The following is a 20499-nucleotide window of genomic DNA, read 5'->3' as shown; positions in this document are numbered from 1 at the left end:
TAGATGGTGCTTCTGCTCTACTCTCATTTGTACTGTCTTAAGTTCCATTGAATATGGAAGTGCATATATTTATTTTACGGCAAGTGAATATTTTGTCTGATGAAAATATGCTGATGTGACTGGCTAAAAAGGAAATCATTTCTGTATTAACTATTGCAGATCCCAAGAGTTAACTTGATGAATTCCAAAGATCCAACAGGGATTGTATGTATTATATTTACATCATAGCACTGTGTTGCACATTGAGGTATTATTATCCAAGTGATATCTACCATTTTACTTTCTTGAATGTAACAAATTATACTTTCAATTTTCCCTGATTTTTCACTGAAGAAATTGTTATACCTGCCAGCATATTTTGCTGTATTAAGGGAACCTGTTAAATATATATATATTGTAGCAACATCAATAGTTCCATTTAGTTTATTAATGTAACTGAAGCTTCAGAAGGTAATCTGACTTGAAGTTTAATAGCGTATGGTATGGTGTTATTTTTAAAAAGTTGTTATTTGTGGAGCCTGTGTACCAAAAAAAGCTGTAAATGTCTTGTGACATTTCAAAGAACATACAAGAGTTTTTCATGATCAATATGAACAAGCAGTAAATAATTAACGACAAAACAACAGTGGTCTGTAAAAAGTCAATTTATTATAGAGTTAAAAACAGATATAAAAGCACAACAACGAACGGACTATGTGCAAAGGTGATTTTAACAATTTGTAAAGCACATCTCAAGTGATCTCAGTACATAGAAAACAAATGGTTAAATCAAGTCATAAGTACAAAAATTAAAAAAAAATGAAATATGAAAACTTTAAAAATGCCATTTTGAGCAAGTCAATTTTTAGGTGAGGTTTTAGTGCACCCAAGGATATATTTTGCCAAATTTGTTTCCAAAGGACATTGCAAACATGATGGATATAGGAACGACTGGCCTCTAGACTGTGCAGTCTTGTAGTGAGTTGAACCAGAATGATTAGATCCAAGGATAATGAGCAATGTACCAATTCTAAAACAGAAGTAATAAACAAGATTGTCTGACTGATAACTGCTCCATATCCAGCTGTTTATAGATATACTGCATTTGTTCTCGATGTTTTTGATTATCCCCACATGTAGGGCATTATGACAGTCCAAACCAGCAGAGAAAAGGGTATGAACTAGGTCTAGTTTTTATGCATCAGCAATAGGCAAAATAAGATGTAGCTTCAGCAATATTCACAATATTAAAAAATGTATTAGTACCATTACTCTTTTAGTACTGTTTTATTACTCGAATTTCTAGCAATTAATGGCAGTAGTAACAAGTCATTTGGAAACACTTGCAGGAAAAATAAAAAAAACCCAGCTCAGATATCAAAATTGATATTTTTGTTCCAGAATATGGTCAGCAATTTGACTTTTGCTCTTTATCAATAAAGGCATAGGAGTACACAATGTCCTAACTGTATTACTACGTAAGGTTAACATTTGACACAGGTTGATGATAGTAGTAACAGTATTATCAAATAATACTAGACTTGGAATACTCTTTGTTAATTTTTAAAAACATCTCTTTTTAAAACATGGGATGGTTACAGTTATTTAGCTATTTGGTCTATGAAGTGAGGATACTTGTTTTTTTAGGGTTAATTAATACTTAATAGCACATATCCTGACAATCTCTTTTACTTACTTTTTGTACCAGTGCAGGGTGCATGTGTTTGCATTATTAAGGGTACAAACATACGTATACTGGCACATGGCCCAAAATCTTATTAATACATCTATAAGCTTTATATAAACTTCTTAATATAAAAATTAGATGAATCTGTCTTCATACTAGTATACAGGCAAAATAATGTAATTTATCAACACCACCCACATGTAAGACTTTTTCCCTTTATTTTTATCAAACTGGAACCTGCTTGTCTTACTATTTCCCTAACCTCAGTGCACCAATTGAAATGGAGTCTACTTTTGTATAGAAAACCTACATTCGAAAAACTGTTACAAACAATACATCCCGGATTCAGCAGAAATCTTAATGATTTCACTCTTTTGTAGAACTGATCCGCCAAATGTCCCAAGTGTGTACAGCTCTCAGGCCATGACAGAGGCAGGTTAGAGCTAGCAACAGCTCACCGACTGTATGACATGACACAACATAAATATTTCAGTAAACAGATGGCTGAATTATTATTTTTAGTTAGATAAGAAAAGGGAGGCACAATCCATGAAACAGAATCAGATATTTCCTTTGGCATTCAGTAGCAGGTGCATATCTACAGAAAGCAAAAGGACTTGATTCTCTGATGCTTTTTCATCTGAAATCTGCACCGTAGAAAGTTCTGACACAGATCTGAGCTGGTTGTGTTACAGAGTAGATGAATAATTAATAGCTGTGGTCTCTAGGCAGTCAGCTGTAGCTGGGAGGGGCGGGGCAGTTGCAGATCTTCCAGTCCTTTCTACTGCAAAGCTCATCCGTTTTCTCCATAGTTAACCTGGTGGAATTTTCCAGTTTCTTCATCTGCTGTGTGTGTGGGATAGGGAGGGGGGGGGAGTGGGGGTTGCCATGGAAACAGCTTGCATAATTTATGGGGCAGTCCAAAGGTATCTGTAGTCAGATGTGCCACAGACAGGAGCATTGACTGACTGGCTCATAGCACACCCCACTTTGAGCACACTGATTCAGTACTGACCCCGGATACAGCCTGTTAGCAATCCAGAATCCTCCCATTATCAGGAAAAACACTGGGTAGGAAAGAGAAAAAGGCTTATTAATCCCTAACATGGTATGAATTTAACTTGATTATTATTATTATTATTCACTTTACATTATATACAGTCATATGCATTGTGCTTTATTTTAAGTTTACAACTGTACTCCACTTTTTCAGTACTTGAAGAATATGATGCACTAATTGGAAAATCCATTCATCCATCATCAAAAATGATGATTCATGGTAGCCCCAAGCCCTTCCAATTATGAGAGAGTAGGGCTCAAAGTAGGACAGCCTGTGTAAGATGCCAATCCTTTAAAGCAGTATCCCCAACCCCACTCCTGAAGAAATACAATTTTCTGGTTTTTGCTCTACCTGAGTTCTTGATCATAGGTGAATTAGGTTCTGTTTTCTAACTGGGGCTTATTTGTAAAATAACTTTAAGTTCTTAAGTAGTTTAACTGGTATCAATCCTGCACCAAATTCTAAGTTTCAGAGTCTGCCTCATTCCGGTGTGTTATGAGAAAGAAAAAGATGGACATGGCTCTATCACAGAAGGAGCCTGTCTGTTTGTCACTTGATCAGCTAGTAAGAGCTGTATGATCAGAAACAGCAGCCAGCACCTTAAGGACAGGCTGTGTACAGGTCTGTGTTGGAAATGGAAGGCTTGAGGTAGGGACTGACTGCAGAAGTCTAAACAAGCAAGCAGATCAATGAAGTTGTCAATTAGCACTGGAGATGAAGAGCTTAGCTGGAGTGAAAATCAGTAGAGATGACATTCCCTTAGGACCAGGGTTGGGAATCACTGCATTTAATGACACAAATTAACACACAGGCACAATCTGGAAACTTTTCCTTATTGCTAATTATGCTGAAAACCTTGTTGTGACAAAATATGCAAATTATTGATGCCATTATAATTTTTGCTTATAGCTTTTAATAGGTTTTAAAAGAAGAGTGCTCAAATACCGTCTTTACCTGTACTCAGCACGCATCCCACTGTCAGCACCACGGATAAGTAGTAGAGTTCAGGAGTTGTTTTAGCCTAAAATAAGAAGTTATTAAAATGCTTAATTCAGGCCCGAAAGTAAACCTGTTAATGTTTTGCCCCATCTTAAACAATTTACAAAAAATGTCTTTGAATCCGAGTTTTTAAATCTTCAATCAAGCTGATCAGTTTCAGCTTTTCCACATCAAAACTGTTACTGGCCCTACAGAAGGAACAATGCTGCCTGCACAATGCCCATCATGCCAGTGAATAGAATTACTGGCAGAATTGTAATTCTAGAACCATCCTCAGCCTGTTGAGGCGTTGGAAGCGAAAGCTGTTTTCTGTGCCATCTCTGTGCTCCGTACTGCGTCTGCCGCTTCGGTCACAAGATGGCGGGTCAGACAGTTTTATTCCTTTGGCCCCTGCACTGCAAACCCGGGTCCACTTACACACGGGGCAGCCGCGGCCGTGAGGAGAGCTGTGCACAGCCCTTGCGTGAAGGAGGCCACCCCGAACCCGTGGAACGCCGCCTTGTAGGCCCGGGGCACGGGGTCCATCAGGGACAGCACGACCACAAACCCTGCACAGGCAGCCCGGCGTTAGTGCGCAGGGGAGAGCGGCCCTGCCCGCGCGGCCGGCGGGAACCCCGAGGCTCACCTGTGGCCACCAGAGTCGAGGCGGTGCAGCAGGCGAGGTTAGGCAGCAGGGGCTGCTGGCAGAATCGCTGCGATTTTGGGCTGGACACAAAAACAAACAAAATGGTGTCTCTCCGGGGAGCGGAAGAGCAGTTTCGAGAAAAAGGCAAGAATGCTTCACCCATACAGGGGTCTCAAAGCCTGGTGTGCTCTGGGGGTTCTCCCAGCTGGCTCGTCAAAACATCAGGCCAATTCTGTCCTTAGTTTGATATCTATTGGATATTTCACAAGATCTCTTACATCTGAGTACTCCTTCATTGGATAAAGGTGTAGGTGACTGCAAGATACCTTTGAGCCTGGGTATGAAGTGTTGCGGTTATGCAGCTCATTAAATAATTCGACTATCCGGGATGTCACGTGGACCAAAAACCAAATTCAACAGGAACTCCGGGAAAGGCTGACAACCCTGTTCAACCACCTGCAGTTCATTTCCCACAAATCGTGAGAAACGGAATCTATTTCATTAACGGATTTTGGGGAAGTGCTGTGAATGGCATTACCCCGAATATACTGTATTTTAGTGTAAACTATTATACTTCCTGGAAAAAAAAAGTGAAATAACTACCCTAAAAGGACCAATGCATATTTTTGAAGTGTACTTTTAAAAACATCATATGTGCACTCACCTCAGTAGAACATACAGCTGCGGAGCCAGAGCAGCCGTCACACAGATCAGAACAATAACTTGACTGTAAAGGGAAAAAAACAAAAACAAAAGTTTAATTTGTACAATGGAGAATTGTTTATAGAAAATTGAAGTTACAGACTGGGCTGAGACAAGTTAGGGAGACAAGCACACACGCAGACAGGCATGCCCTGAACACTGCACAGCACACCAGCAGCAGAACAGGGCTGGTGAATTAGTGGTCATGCTCATTTCTCAGCGTGCAACCTGCAAGACCTTCAGTGGGGGAACGAGGGAGGGAGCCCCCACTCTCTGTCCAGCAGGTCGGCCTTACTGCTCACTTGCAGCACTGACAGAAACGAAGAGCGCTCGCCCTCGCCAGCAAACCAACTCACAACTTCAGCCTGTGGTGGCGAGGAAGCCGCCTGCTCAGGTGAAAAGCCATGTGCGCCAGGCAGTAATGGAGCATCGCTCCTGCCCTTGGTCGAGGGGGACGGAGGGTTGGCGGGCACTCTCCTAAAACAGAAGTTTGTTAGTAGGAACTGAGACCCGCCATGCAGCAGAGTCCGAGCGGGGGGGACGGAGGGGGCATCACCTGGTATCCCAGTGCTCTGCTTGGCAGCTACTGCTCAGTTTTGCGCAGCCGCCTCAGACCGACCTGTGACCGATGACCTCACGCCGCTCCACTAAGCCAGGCGATGGCCAAGCCCGCTTTTGAAATGAGCCCATCCCACCACATTCCAGCACGGCCAGGCACCTCATCCACCCCCTCCTCATCTACAGGCAAAGTTTGAGTCCACTAATCCACAAGTTTGATTCATCGAAAGAAGATGTACGGAGCTGTTCGGGGTGCGAAATTATCGCCCTCGAATACTTTTCTCCCGTCTCGCTGAAATAGTTCATGATCTTTTATTGCTGACCGACAATGACTAAGTGACTTAAATACTGTGAATGACGACCAGTCGCGATCATTGTGGTGGGCAATGCAAAATAACTATTTCAGTTAAAGTAACGTGAATATTCCCTGAGATGCCACCTTCTTTTCGAAATCGGAAAGCAATAAAATCGCGCTTTGCATTCCCCAAAAAGGCGTCGTCGTCTTTTTTTTTTTTGTGTGGCAGATTTGAAATTCAAGAAAAACCAGTCGATCTTACCTTTCGCCGACGCCTTTTCGGTAACCGTACGCAGGTCTTCACCAAATCCTCTATTTACAAATCCTCCTATAAGCCCCCTGGACCGCTTCCGTGCTCCTCACCACCAGCCAGTTGGTTAAAATCACGAAGACGAGCAGGAACATCGCCAGAGACTGGGCGAATACCCGGAGCATCTTTGGAAAAGAGACTTCGGGAGAGCGAACCCCTAGAATGGAAATTCCTTCTAGAAATTCTGCCTAAACATGCCTTTTGTGTTTTCCTGACGAGGCGGGGCGATGCACCGGCTCCCCCGGGATTGGTTAATCTTCTCAAAGCGCAGAAGAGTGATTGGGTCGCGCCGGGGGACAGTTGGCAGCTCCCGTGCTGAGCTGGGGGGCCTAGCGGGTACGTTTGCGGTCTACAGAGCAAATGCGTGCACCCTCATCTCGTTTTCCTCAGTGTTTTGCACCTGTGTAAGTGCTCTTGCCCGCCCCCCCCCACCCCCTCACCACACACACAGGGTAATTCACATGCCGGCGTGTGGCCTCTAGGACAGGGGCCTGGCTCTGGGTCTGTTCTTCGGGCCCCGGGGGTTTTCGGTAGCTGTCGTGCTGGTACGGCAGCGTGTTCAATTTGTGTCTCCGCTGGTTGTCACGGTGAGGGCAGCTGGGTAGTAATGGAGTCGTGTTTCCTGCGACGCGCAGCCTCGTCGCGTTAAGGAAATAGTTACTCTGTTCAGAAGCATCGCGTCCTTTCCCCCTGTACAACTCCTGGCGAGGGATTTTCTTGATCTCGCCCGCCTCCTGTGCTGGGGCCGCTGGGGTGCAGTTCATTCGGGGACGCGCCTTTTGGCTGCCGGTTTACACACCCTGGCGCGACCCAGGAAGCCAACCCTGCTCTCACACTGCCGGGAGCTCCGGTTCTGCAGGCGACCCGCGGTGCGTCTGCACTGGCACTGGGTGCTGTCTTGTCTCGGCGTGGTGTGCCCTTTGCGTTTGCTGCTCTCACTGCTCCGCGGGCGAGAGAGAGGCGTGTGAGCAGGGCACTGACATCTCTACCTGCATGGGCAGGCCATGCTCCTCGCTGTCGCCAAGCTGTCATGGAGCTCTTGACCTGCTGCTCCGGTGGGCTGATCCGTTGCACCTGTACAGCTTTGCTTTCGGATTCCCTCTGGGCCGGCAGACCTTCTCCTCCGAGCAGTAACCACCCCGACGCCTGTCCGTCAGACCTCCGGGGCTGAACACGACGCGCTGCCCATCCTTCATACGCCTCTGCCTGCTCTCATCTCTGTGGAGCCGCCGCCTTGAGCTTCCCAGGAAGACAACCTGTTGATTGAAGGGTGACCACCCAAGGCTGATGGGGGACTGCTGCCACATCACAGGGTGTAGCTGCTGGGGGGTTGTCAGCATGGCCTGGGGTCATCGCACCTTGATTCCAGGACCCCTTACAGAGCAGGTCCCGGCAGTGGCTCAGGAGGGGCACCTGGGACATAGTCTGGCGCCCCACCGCTGATCGGGAGCCAGGATCTTTTCCAAAGCTTTCACGGCATGTCTCCTCAGTGGCAAATCATCGGCCTGGCCTTTACTCCGGCACCCACGCAGTCACCACTCCAGGGCCACACGTGTGACCGGCGGTGCGCCACCCAGAGGCCAGTGGTGGGGTGGAAGGTCTCCACCAGTCCGGGCCTGCGTGGCCCAGGGCCCAGGGCTGACAGCCACAGGGGTGCGGCCAGCCACAGGGGTGCGGGGACTGCTCCTGGGTCGCCCCGCCTCGCCTTCGCCCAGCCTGCTCCTGCTAGGGCAGGGCCCTGGGTGCTGGGCAGAGCCCGTGAGCATCGCGGAGAGAGACGCCACACGTCGCCGGCACGGTCCCGGGTCCGGAGGACAGTCGGAGTAGGGGAGAGCCAACACTGGCTCTGGGTCCTGGGACGGTCCCGGGTCCGGAGGACAGTCGGAGTAGGGGAGAGCCAGCCCTGGCTCTGGGTCCTGGGACGGTCCCGGGTCCGGAGGACAGTCGGAGTAGGGGAGAGCCAGCGCTGGCTCTGGCTCCTGGGACGGTCCCGGGTCCGGAGGACAGTCGGAGTAGGGGAGAGCCAACGCTGGCTCTGGGTCCTGGGACGGTCCCGGGTCCGGAGGACAGTCGGAGTAGGGGAGAGCCAGCGCTGGCTCTGGGTCCTGGGACGGTCCCGGGTCCGGAGGACAGTCGGAGTAGGGGAGAGCCAACGCTGGCTCTGGGTCCTGGGACGGTCCCGGGTCCGGAGGACAGTCGGAGTAGGGGAGAGCCAGCCCTGGCTCTGGGTCCTGGGACGGTCCATGGTCCGGAGGACAGTCGGAGTAGGGGAGAGCCAGCGCTGGCTCTGGGTCCTGGGACGGTCCCGGGTCCGGAGGACAGTCGGAGTAGGGGAGAGCCAGCGCTGGCTCTGGGTCCTGGGACGGTCCCGGGTCCGGAGGACAGTCGGAGTAGGGGAGAGCCAGCCCTGGCTCTGGGTCCTGGGACGGTCCCGGGTCCGGAGGACAGTCGGAGTAGGGGAGAGCCAGCGCTGGCTCTGGGTCCTGGGACGGTCCCGGGTCCGGAGGACAGTTGGAGTAGGGGAGAGCCAGCGCTGGCTCTGGGTCCTGGGACGGTCCAGGGTCCGGAGGACAGTCGGAGTAGGGGAGAGCCAGCGCTGGCTCTGGGTCCTGGGACGGTCCAGGGTCCGGAGGACAGTCGGAGTAGGGGAGAGCCAGCACCGCTGTCTTGACCGGCTCCAACTGGAGCAGTGGACTGGTCTCCGGACCGGGTTCTCTTCTTGGGGTTCGGGGTTTTTGGTTGTTGCTGTGTTCTTTCGACAGCGTGGTCAATTTGTGTTTCCGCTGGTTTGTCACTGTGAGAGGAGCTGAGTAATAATGGAGTCTGTATAACGTGCTTGCGGTGACACAGTATTCTCTCTTTTAATAACGAGTTATTTTTTTAGATGCCCTGTACTGTACATTTTGTTTCCTGTGTGCAGCAGTCAGTCTGCAACAGTGGTTCCTGTGTCTTTGCTTTTTTGCTCCAGCCTAGATCTCTCCAGCCAGCGTGTCTTTGAAGGAGTCTCCTGGAGCGGATTGATTAATTTTAAATGGTGCACAGTGTCATAACGCAAGGATAGATATGTGGTGCTGTACGTGGCAGGAATTGTTTGTGTTGAATGTGAAGCGTCTATATATTGAGCATCTGCAGTTCTTTTCCGAATGTGTTTTAACTTTTACTTATAGTACAAAGAGGGGAAACATGCTGAACTGTTGTCCATCTTGTTATTTAGCCCAGGTAAAACTTCTTTTTTTTTTACGTTCTGGCTTTTCTGTCTTGTCGTCTGCCGCAGTGCCATGGAGCAGAACGAGGGAAGAACCCCAGTGGTCTTGCTGGCCTGCGGATCCTTCAATCCCATCACTAACATGCACCTGCGCATGTTCGAGCTGGCGAGGGATTACTTACACGAGACTGGTACGTGCCTTAGCGCTTTACACCCTGCAGGGACAGAATATACCCAGTGCGTCAGGAACACCAGCTCGCAGTAGTTCTGCAGAAATCAGACAACCGAGTCGTGAAACATGATCCAGAGAACACAAGGGGAAACTAAGGGGAAGTACATTTCAAAATAGGAACAAGAATCACATTTTTATGCAAAAGGTTATGGATATCTGCAACAAGCTTTCCTGCTTGTGAAAAGGCTTATTTAAAAAAATGTCTAAAAGGCCCCCTCAGGCCACCCACCTCTTAGAAGCCCAACGAGCCGGATGTACTGACTGCCCGCTTCTCAACTGGACGCAGTTGTGTTCAGGAACAGACGTTCGGCACTGTCTGGAGGTGCCAGCCTTGCTCAAACTGTTTTTCAACCGTGTTCAGGGAGTCTGAAAATGTATTTCACAGTCGCATCACATGTGATGCATTGATTCATGCACAAAATGCATCCTCCATCTATCCATTTTCTCACCACTTAATCCAGTTTAGGGTTGCAGGGGAGCTGGAGCCTATCCCAGCAAGCAGTGGGCCCAAGGCAGGGTACACCCTGGACAGGACAGCGGTCCATCTCAGGGTACACACAGACACACTCTCTCACAGGGCCAGTTTTCCCAGAAGCCAGGTAACCCACCAGCGTGTCTTTGCCCTGTGGGAGGAAACCGCTAAAGCAAACGGGGGTGAAATGAGGAAATGTCCTAATGCGTTTTCAAGTTCCGTTTGGTGAGCAGGACATGGATTTTACACCATTACTAGAAAAACAAAGTCACGTTTCTCTCCGAGTCATTCCTTCACAGAATGGATCAATGGGCATGTTGTAAAAGAGGAGTTATTCGGAGCTTTTCTGTCTCACTTTAATGCGAAGATAGAATCGCTGTAGTGTGTGGAAACATGACAAGCACTGACAGGCTAAATGGAATGTTCTTGTTATTAGATCTTTATCTTCCTAATCTTTCTTATCCCTCCATTATCATTAAGCCGTTTATTTATCACTGAGGTCCCAGTAATCTGGGAGACTATCCCAGAAGCACAGGCCACAAAATGGGACTCATATAAAACTGTCTGGAGCAGCACTGTGGTGCAGGGGTTAGCACTGCTGCCTGACAGCACGGGGACCAGGGTTCCAGTTCTGGGGTGCTGTCCATGTGGAGTTTGCGTGTTCTCCCCATGATCACAGGAGTTTGCTCTGATTTGCTCAGCTTTCCTCCCCACTTGACCAAAAACGTTCTGCTAGGTTGTTTGGCATCTCGGTGTGAGTGTGTGCGTGTTTGTGTTTGTGTCTGAGTCTGCCCTGCGAGTGAGTGGCTGGGTGTGGCCTGACTTGCCCGGTTGCTTGCAGGGATAAGCTGTGGCTCCTCCGTGAGCCCAGATTGGAAGAAGCTCTTGGGAAAATGTCTTGGGATAAAACTGTCTGGCTTTTCTGTGTTTAATTTGTGTTTACTGATGGAGTTATTGATTGTTTCAGGGAATTACAAAGTTGTCAAAGGCATCATTTCTCCGGTCGGCGATGGTTACAAGAAGAAAGGCCTCATCGAGGCCCAGCACCGCGTTGCCATGGCCACCCTGGCTGTGGAGGGCTCTGATTGGGTGGAGGTTGATCCCTGGGAGAGCGAGCAGACGGAGTGGGTGGAGACGGCTAAGGTTCTCCGGTAATTCAAGGATCTTCGCTTTTCTCCTCTCCCTGGCTGGCAGGCCCTGTCCTAACTTCGCTTTGCTGTCACAACCTGCCTCGAGCAACCTGAGATAACAGCAGAAGAGGGGAGGCAAGAAAAAAAATTATTGCTTGGCAGATTGAACCATGATTCAAGTTTGCACGCTGCAGGTGCAAAATTATGCCAGTGAAACAGGAAAACTGCATACTTTTTACATTAAAACTACACATGGGTGCACATTTATTCCACATAGGGTAATGCAGGTATTCAATGCCTTGTAGCTGGAAAGCCTGAAAAGTCAGTCAAATCTGAAATGTCTCCGATTGCTCTGCAGTGGGTTGTTTTCTCTGGGAATAGCCTGAACAAATGCTGGAGTTACTGACAAGGCAACAGTCTATTTCATACACTCCTACAACCCATGTTGATTCTATGTGCGGACTTCAGCCAGCTCCTGGGTCTCCCAGTCTGGCATTCCTAGCATCGGAGACCCTTTGCAGGGACTGATGTGGGAATATGGCACTCTTCTCTCTGTTAGTGTGTGTTCAGAGTAGGGTGTCCATCCCCTCTTCCATCAGAAACCAGGAGGTCCTCCTCCTATACAGCTGGGAGCAGATGGACTCTCTAGACTGTCCTCATTTCTTCTAGGGGTGTGGCTAATGCCACTCATTCCGATTGCTCCATACTCATTAATCCCGGGTAGCTCTAGTTCAGCACCTGCTTCCAATCACGTGACACTGGGCAGCCATCTTGGCTCAAGGCCAGGCCTTGGTGTGAGCCAAGATGGCGCCCCACCCGCACAGGCTTCCTCTCGGATGTGCTCTTTGACCGTCTCGCAGGCATCACCATGAAGAGCTGCTGACAGTGGGGCAGCACAAGGACGAGGTGGACAGAGCGAAAGTTGTGAAGAAGAGAAAGCGCAACACGTCGCAGAGAGATACGACGGTGCAGCAGATACGCTGTTCCAGCAGAGGTAATGTGGGCAGGGAATTAGGGAAATCTCCTGAGCGTCAAAAAACAACCAAGGAATTGCAGTACATGTTGCATTTACAGGAGTGGAGCACTTGTGGGACATAAGGCATGGAAAATCTTTCAGGAATGCCACAGTCTGAGCCTCAAGGAGTCAACAGGGTCCCCTGCATTTCTTGAGAACAAACAATAGTTACAAGAAATATAAGTTGAAATATAGACATTTAAACCTAGCTTGCAAACCACACTGTCACTTTTTGCAGCATTAATTTCATTTTTTTGAATCAATCAGTTTTATAGAGCGCCTTTTGCCAGTTCCAGTGTGCACCTTGAAACCTGTACAAATAAAAACATTACAGGCACTGAAAATAAAAAGATGCTAATCCAAATTAAAATGCAGTAAATACATATACAACAATGTCACAGAACAGGAAAAAAAAACATTTTTTTTAATATTAAAATTTGAAAACTTTAAAAGCTAAAATAGAATGGGAATGATCTCTATATATGGGAGTTTTTGATGAATAATGTTATATAACTACTGCATCGCTATCATTTTTAAAAATACAACCACACATTAGACATTAACTTGCTATTTGTGTCTCTTGCTTGAAAATAAACAGGAAACGTGGTCCTTTCAGGGCCGCTGGCCCTTGGGTTTCTTTCTGAAAGTCTTGTTTTTTTCCAGATGTCCCACAGCTGAAGCTCCTGTGTGGGGCGGATGTGCTCGAGTCCTTCGGCGTTCCCAACCTCTGGAAGCAGGAGGACATCGCGGAGATCGTGGGCGAGTTCGGCGTGGTCTGCGTCACGCGGGCCGGCAGCGACGCGGAGAGCTTCGTCTACCAGTCCGACCTCCTGTGGGAGCACCGGCGCCACATCCACATCGTCAAGGAGTGGATAACCAACGAGATCTCCGCCACCAAGATCAGGCGGGCGCTGCGCAGGGGGCAGAGCGTGAGGTACCTGGTGCCCCGGCCCGTGGGCGAGTACATCCAGAGCCACGCTCTGTACAGCCCGCAGAGCGAGGAGAAGAACGCCAGCGTCGTCCTGGCGCCCTTGCAGAGATACACGAAGGACTAGAGCGCTCGGGCCCGAGGGCGCTGCCGGCGGCCCGGCGGGGAGTCCCTCTCCAGCCGGGCCGCCACTATGGCTGTGCGGTCACCGCAAAGAGAAACTTGAAAGAGTTCATATACACTTTAATGGAATCTACCGTGCCAGAGCTGCTGTCTACCAGCCTCGCTGCAGACTCACTGGGCTGCTGATCCGGGGAAGTGTCCTGGTCCATGGGCTGGGATATCACATTTCATATTTGGAAGGATATTCCCCCCCCCCCCCCCCCAGTATAACAGGCTGTGGGAGTGTAGAGACGGAGAATCAGACGAGGATGATGAGTTGAATAGCCATCCTCTCCTCTGTGCCTGTTCTGGTCTTTGGGTTGTAGTGCAGGTGGTAGGATTAGCGTGGGAGCTGGGTTAATGGACGTGACTGGTTTCGATGGTGCACTTCGAAGGCACGCGGCTCCCAGCCCCCTGCGTCCGAGTGGAGAGACCCCAGACTGAGAGGAAGAGCTGATGCGACAGAGGGGAGTTCAAATTCTGCAACAGGGAGAGGGTGTCGCACATTTTGCTTTTACGCTTCAAGCTTTGTGTAAGAGATTGAAATTTTCCAGTAATATACTGAGAAAAATAATGTCCTTTTTTGTTGGTGGAAATCCTGTTTTTATTCCAGAATATCCTGCCAATTAAACCACTGTTACCAAATAAATGTGAACAGGTCAGGAAAGACATAACAGTCTCATAAATAAGCACAAAGTAGAAACATTTCTTTATAATATAACAGGTCCTTCTTCTCATACAGGCTTGTATTTTCAAATCATTAATCTCTACTGGACAGTGGCTGAGTCTGAATGTGTTTCTGCTCTTCTGTTTTGGCACAGCTTTTATTTTAGATTTGGAATAAGAAGATAGAAATAAATATTTTCTACAGTATAGGTGAAAGTAATGAAAAGGTGTTGATTGTTTTTAAATTCCACCCAACAATGTGAACTTCTGTCCGTGCGGCAGAGTGAGATTTCTACAAATGCTGGATGAAAAATTTGGGATTTTTTATGCAATTGTTTTATTTAATCCAACAATTTAATAATTGATGTTTATGCTCCATCCCCATCAGAAAAAAATAAAATGCATTTTCACTTGCCTCACGCTTCTGTTTAAAACATGGTGCAGCTCTGGGTTTCATTCCAGTCCACTTAATTAGTCCAATTAAGACCTCAATTAACAAGTTGCTTGATTGGAATATTTGCAAGTTTTTTTTCCATTAAAAATGTTATTGTTCTAGCTGGGGGTGGGGGGGTGTACTTTGTTAATGAAATCTGATTATTAAAAGGTGACCTCCAGATTTTCAAGAGCTGGAAACTTTGCATTTTGCAAACCTGCCCCTTGGCTTGACAATTAGCGATTTCATTTGGCACAAGATCTAGTGTTTTGCACCCTTGTTTCAAATTTTTTATTCTCCTACTTCTCATCCCAGAGCACGAGAATGAAATAAAATGGAAATGAGGAATAAAAGCATGACCTAAATTCCAAATTATTACAGACCATTTTTTAAAAAATAGAGATTTCTGCGAGACTTCGGAGCGATTTGAATAGGGAAACCCTGGGTGTCCTACATGCGCTGAACAGCAGGGGGCAGCACTTCATCACGGTCTCTCCTAACGTCTACATTTTAAAATTCGCAAAGCTTTTTCAAGTTTTAGTTGTAAAACGCAGACGTGAGAGCGAGATCAATTTACTAACCGTGAGCTGATAAACGTGCAAAAACAGGTCATGGATATGGATATAGCTCAAATGTATTTTGCTGGAACCCTTTGGTTATTAAGAACTAAAATCTCACGTCGGACCTGTGGTATTCTTACAGAATTTGAGTTGTGTCCCGTTAAAAAAAATAAAAAACTGTCGTACACTTGAGAGAGATACTTCACTTGGAAATCTCCAGTAAATTGTCTTGCATTGTAAACAGGTCCCACATAAATGAGAATGCATTCTTAATCCACCTATTCCTTTAGTCGAAAATTAAATGCAATTAAACAGCCGTAACATTGATCAAATGTCCAGAACTGGCTGCTCTTTAAATACCATCGAGACGTATAAAGCTTAATAATAGTAAAATTGAGTCTGTTAGGTCTTCAGTTCATTGTTTTTAACGAGCCTTTAGAACACTGTCTGCACAGTTTATGGAATATTTGATTGATTGATTAATTCTTTACCACTCCTTCAGCATGCATGTTAAATATTGTTTTTATTTCCTGGCTTTTATATGGTCTTCACAATAAAACCCATGTAGATATCCTATACACAAATGCTGCTGCTATGTACAAACAAGTTCACATGAAACAATTACTGGTGCTACAGGATGGAATTCAAAATCGGAAAGTGTAATAAAATGCAATGGTTACAATCTGCTACATTCTGGGTCAAGTGGTTACTATTTAAACGTTACAGGGTAACAGGAATCGGAGTGCGACGTGGCTTTGTGAAACAATGTTCCTGCCCCACCTCTTACCTACTGGGAAGCCCAGTCTGTGTTAAAGGTCGCCACAGTGTGTGGTCAGTGGGCACGCTTGCTCCCCACTCTGACCTTGAGCCGATATCCTCTTCCCCCAGATTTCCAAACGCCGGGCGCGTCACGGCTGGCAGCCGCACGACCCGAGCTGCGGGTCGGGACCGGCTCACTTCGTGCTCTGCCTGCCGCCCCTCCGCACCGTCTCCCCGCTCGCTCCCGGACCACCATGCCGGCGGACTACAGCGGCACATGGGACATGACCAGCAACGTCAACTTAGACAAGTACATGGCGGCGCTCGGTGAGTTGGGTCTTCTGCCGAGCGACGGCAGCAATTTAAAATCCATGCAAAGGGGGACGGAGCGTGTCTTGCGTGCTTCTCACTTAGGCAAGAAACTTTCTTTAGTCTGAACAGTTTTTTTTAAAGTAAATTTAAACTTTTAAACTAAAAGGACTTTTTTTTTAAAGTCCACGAATTGCTTTGGGTGTTATTCTTTTTTTAAAGTGGTCACCACCCGTGTATAGTGTCTCAGGGGACAGGGCAACGGCTCAAGCAATCCGTGATTCCCGGTTTGCAACACGGTCCTTGTCCGCTCCCGGGCCTAGCTCCCAGCCGAACCTCTCGCCCACGATCTCCTCCTGGCAGTCAGTCAGCTATTTTCGGGAAACGCGGAGAACAAGAGTGAACCGAGGAAGAAGGAAAATAGCAGTTTTCTACGGAGCATTGATGCGCTTTCTGAACGTGAACACGGTGTAACTTCGTCACGCGTGAATCACTGTAGGCGAGACCACCTTTACTGTAAATCTCGCCTTTGCAGGAAACTGCTCAAGTCTATCCAAAGGTTTGCACAAGCTACATTTCCTTCAGTTAATTGTGGCGTTCCGTTTCTTAAACGGATGTGGCCACGGTTTTAAAATCTTAAATGTACATTTATAAAACTCTAAATGTAATCTCCATAAATTCTTCTAATCTAAAACACTGTGAGCTGGAGTTACAGAGCTAGAGACCTCGTGCACTCACTGTTTAAAGTTTCCTATAGAAGCTGGATCACTTGTTCAAAGCTCTTGTGTTCTATTAAAGCTGTTTAGGATAATTATTAATATTTATAATAATAAAGTTATCCTCCAATCACATAAGATCCTCTGAGCATCTATGAGAAACAGCTGGATGTAGGACAGTGCACATGAGCACTTTTTAGAAAATGTTAACTTTTTGCTAGTTTAGTAAAAAGTATTTTTTTGGCTCACCTTATCCATGTTCTCCGTAGTAACGTAGTTGCCAAGGCCTCAGACTCCGCTGACCTCAATTAAAACCCGCTTAATCCCAGCCATGGGCGCGGCCTGTCTCCCGCCTGCTCCTTCTTTGTTTACTGGGATATTGTCTTCCTCCCTCCTGTGCCTCAGAGGTCTTGGGTCGCACTAAGCAGCTCCTTGTAACAGAACCGATGCTCCATAGGCGATTCAGACCTGCTGGGCTGCAAGGCTCCTGGACACCCCACGGCTATAACACAGCCCCCACCATGCGAACACATACAGGCCACGTTGGACCCGATTATAGCAGGTCCAGCTTCTGACGCAGCAGGGAACCCCAGAACCGCAGGGAGCAGAGCAGAGCCCTCTCGGGGCGCTGGCCTGGTTCAGATCATGCAGGCTGTTCAGGAGATAGCCGGGCACTGCTTCCTCTTCCAGCTGGTGTGGGAGTCAACCAGGATTAACTGGAAAAGCCAACGTTGCATCAGATAATTTGCCAACCTGACGAGCTTTATCAGCCTGTAAGTGTCTCTGAGTGGCTTCTCAGTGCTGTAATTGTAGTAGTTCCTTCTCTGATGGGAGTCATAGCTGTTCACAGTGGAGAGGTGGAGAACCTTCTAAAAGTTCAAACTTAATTCTGACCCTTTCACACGATGCATATGAAAACTAACCTCTTTCGGAATCATGTCATTGTTTCACTGTGGAGTCTTAACTGGGCGACTGATGTCTCAACACAGGAATTGATTTTGCAACGCGGAAGATAGCCAGCTTGCTGAAACCACAGAAGGTCATTGAGCAAAATGGGGACCACTTCACCATCAAAACCCTCAGCACGTTCAGGAACTACAGCTCGTCGTTCACTGTGGGGGAAGAGTTTGAGGAGCACACCAAAGGCCTGGACGACAGGAAGTGCAGGGTGGGAAGGCGGCATGAATCGAATTAAGTCCTTATTGATTGAATTAAGTATTAAGACATGGAAGTCAACAAGGCATGAATAATACACAGCTCATCAAAATGTGCTCTGGACAGGATTTAAGGGAAATTTAAAAACAAATGCAATGGTGTAGTTCAACAATGCCCCCTAAATTCCTCCAGCACAGATTTTTCTGTACAGGAGAGCTGTAGCCTATGTGAGTCACCCAGTGTTTAAACATTTGATTGTCAGCTGTTCCTGGATGGCCAAAGTCCTGCAGTATTTAGTTTTTGAATTCATTAACTCATTAATAGCTGAAAACTTAGGTCATTTTTTGCCATTAGGCATATAAAGAAATTCTATTAAGCAGCTAATAGCACAGACTAGTCCCTCATACCCCAAAGGAAGCATTCAGCTGTCTTTGGTTTGTACCCTCAATTAATTAAGATGTATTACATTCAGCAGTTAATGTAATAAGCTCAGGTGATGCAGCACCAGTCCTGTGTAGTTTATTCCTCTGTTTTGGTCTCAGCAAGGCCAGCCAACTCCAGCCTTCCAGAGACTCACAATCATAGCTTAGATGTAGAGTGATGGTCTTGTTACTATGGAGATGAAACCTCAGCCTGTATCCTCCCCAGTCTCTGGTGACCTGGGACAACGACCGGCTGGTGTGTGTGCAGAAGGGAGAGAAGAAGAACCGTGGGTGGACTCACTGGATCGAGGGTGACGAGCTCCACTTGGTAAGGCCAGGGCTCGGCTCAACACATTCATCTTCTCTAGAATTGACTGCTGTAACACCATACTCTCGGGGGTATATAATTCCACTCTGAAAAAAATGCAGTATGTCTGGAATTCAGCAGCCAGAATCCTGACCAGATCTTGTGCAAGTGATCACATTACTCCTGTACTGGAGACTTTGCACTGGCTTCCAGTCAGATTTTTGTGTTGACTTCAAAATCCTCACACTCGCCTATAAGACTCTGTATGGCTTGCTTTTAATTGTGCTTTGTTATCTCCTCTCCTTTTATTCTTACTGTATAGTGCAATGAGAAGCTGCTATATAAAGGTGCTATATGAAACAGTTATTATGAATTATTATGCCACTTTTGGATTGTTTGCAGCAGAAAACAGTTGGACAACAATTGGCAGTTGCAAATTTATCGCTTTTCTGTCTCAGCTTCCTGCTGTCAGGTAGAAGTGCTGTTTGAGTAATTTCTCCCTCTCTCTTTCCTAGGAGCTGTGCTGTGAAGATCAGATTTGCAAACAAGTGTACAAAAAGGCTACCTGATGATCATTCAGAAATATAGATTTGCAGGTTGAAAGCATTTCAGCATAACCATCATACAGCTTGACTATAAGCCTTAGACTCCACTGCAGTCTTTTCTGTGTTTTTGTTTCAAGTATGTTAAATTCTCACATTATTTCGTTTAAATGTTTTGCTTTTATTTCCAATTTTATTTGAATTTTAGTCTTTTTGTCAATGCACCAAGTTACAGCAGCGTTCTGTTTCTGACAAGAGCTGCCAGTAAAGTGTTGGCCAACTGATGTTCTTGAGCAGCTGTCTTTTATCTGAAAAGAAGCTTTTCTCCCTTCAAACTGAATCTTGGCATTTCGTGTCCCTGGTGCCCTCAACGTTATTTAAATTTATTAAGATTTTATTTTTGAAAATCACTTTATTTATCATTTAAAATAGTTTGCAAGTGCTGGTGGCCCTGGCGTCCAGATCCATTTGAAAATAAGCCGGTGTTACACAAATACATAACGTATAGAACCCCTTTCCAGAAGGGCTGTGGGAAGAAACCTATGTGAACAGGGGGAGAACATACAGACTCCACACAGACAGCACCCCATGTCTGGAACTGAACCCAGGCCCCCATTGCTGCCGTTCACAAACTGAATATTTTAATCAAAACATGAGTGCTTAAAACAAAAAGTTTCATGAGTAAAAACTTACCTGTTTGCAAAAACGAGCAGTGCTTTGTAACAGAATATCATGTCCAATAACAGGGGGGGGGGGGGATAAGAACTTCACTAATTATGAGGTGAAAACCAGCCGCCATTGATGGATGGAATCAAGCCTTTTGAAAAGAAACACCCTGGTGTTGGACATGCACTGACCACTACTAGAGGGCACTGTTCTGCATCTCAGATGTGATCGCTGCTCTTGTGTTTAAGGTACTTACTCTTTTTTTAATCTTACTACAGCTTTCACGCTTCACATGCCAACAGCACATCTGCATTTCTGGGGGAATTTTAAATCTGATGGGGGGGGGAGGGCAGAGGGAAAGATGTTTAATTCTGCAGCAGGTCAAAGACAGAAGTTAGCCCCCACGTTGGAAAGGACTTGTGAGAACAGCCAAAAAACACGGGAAACGTTGTTTATTGATCTTTAGCATCTGCTAAAATGTCTCTCTTTTTCTGTAGATAAGTCACAAGGAAGAAGATGGTTTCATGTGATTAAAGAAAATGTGTATATACCTTTAATTTATTTATGTTTTCTGCATGTGTAAGTGTTCTGCTTTATTTTCTACA

The 20499-nt window shown here is 46.5% G+C and overlaps 2 protein-coding genes across 2 annotated transcripts; one reads left to right on the top strand and one right to left on the bottom strand.

The window, feature by feature from the left end:
• Positions 1–628: 628 nt before the first annotated feature.
• LOC148642181 (uncharacterized) lies at positions 629–6561 on the bottom strand. Its single transcript, XM_088617545.1, has 7 exons — positions 6168–6561; positions 5409–5529; positions 5015–5077; positions 4351–4430; positions 4143–4273; positions 3681–3747; positions 629–2733 (listed from the first exon to the last, which is right to left on the bottom strand). Exons 2-7 carry the CDS (start codon positions 5480–5482, stop codon positions 2603–2605), a joined length of 546 nt encoding a protein of 181 aa, XP_088473671.1. The 5' UTR covers positions 5483–5529; positions 6168–6561; the 3' UTR covers positions 629–2602.
• A 2928-nt stretch (positions 6562–9489) lies between these two features.
• Positions 9490–19512, top strand: nmnat1 (nicotinamide nucleotide adenylyltransferase 1). Its single transcript, XM_088616742.1, has 8 exons — positions 9490–9611; positions 11092–11275; positions 12115–12248; positions 12933–13321; positions 15783–16104; positions 17792–17970; positions 18606–18707; positions 19202–19512. The coding sequence occupies exons 1-8, from the start codon at positions 9494–9496 to the stop codon at positions 19253–19255; spliced, it is 1482 nt and encodes a 493-aa protein (XP_088472868.1). The 5' UTR covers positions 9490–9493; the 3' UTR covers positions 19256–19512.
• Positions 19513–20499: the final 987 nt, after the last annotated feature.

The sequence above is a fragment of the Lepisosteus platostomus genome, chromosome 23 (genome assembly GCF_059453375.1).
Source record: "Lepisosteus platostomus isolate fLepPlt1 chromosome 23, fLepPlt1.hap1, whole genome shotgun sequence".
Classification (NCBI taxonomy): domain Eukaryota; kingdom Metazoa; phylum Chordata; class Actinopteri; order Semionotiformes; family Lepisosteidae; genus Lepisosteus; species Lepisosteus platostomus.
This window is presented reverse-complemented; position numbering and strand designations above follow the sequence as displayed.

Bases quoted from the DNA above. Each gene is read 5' to 3' on its own strand.
- LOC148642181 (XM_088617545.1), bottom strand. From the start codon at position 5,482: ATGCTCCATTACTGCCTGGCGCACATGGCTTTTCACCTGAGCAGGCGG. The intron at 5,078-5,408 runs GTGAGTTGGTTT...TTCCCTTTACAG, and splicing joins CGCCACCACAGGCTGAAGTT to TCAAGTTATTGTTCTGATCT. The intron at 4,431-5,014 runs GTGAGTGCACAT...TTTTGTGTCCAG, and splicing joins CAGCTGTATGTTCTACTGAG to CCCAAAATCGCAGCGATTCT.
- nmnat1 (XM_088616742.1), top strand. From the start codon at position 9,494: ATGGAGCAGAACGAGGGAAGAACCCCAGTGGTCTTGCTGGCCTGCGGA. The intron at 13,322-15,782 runs TAGAGCGCTCGG...GCTTTGTGAAAC, and splicing joins TGCAGAGATACACGAAGGAC to AATGTTCCTGCCCCACCTCT. The intron at 18,708-19,201 runs GTAAGGCCAGGG...TCTCTTTCCTAG, and splicing joins AGGGTGACGAGCTCCACTTG to GAGCTGTGCTGTGAAGATCA.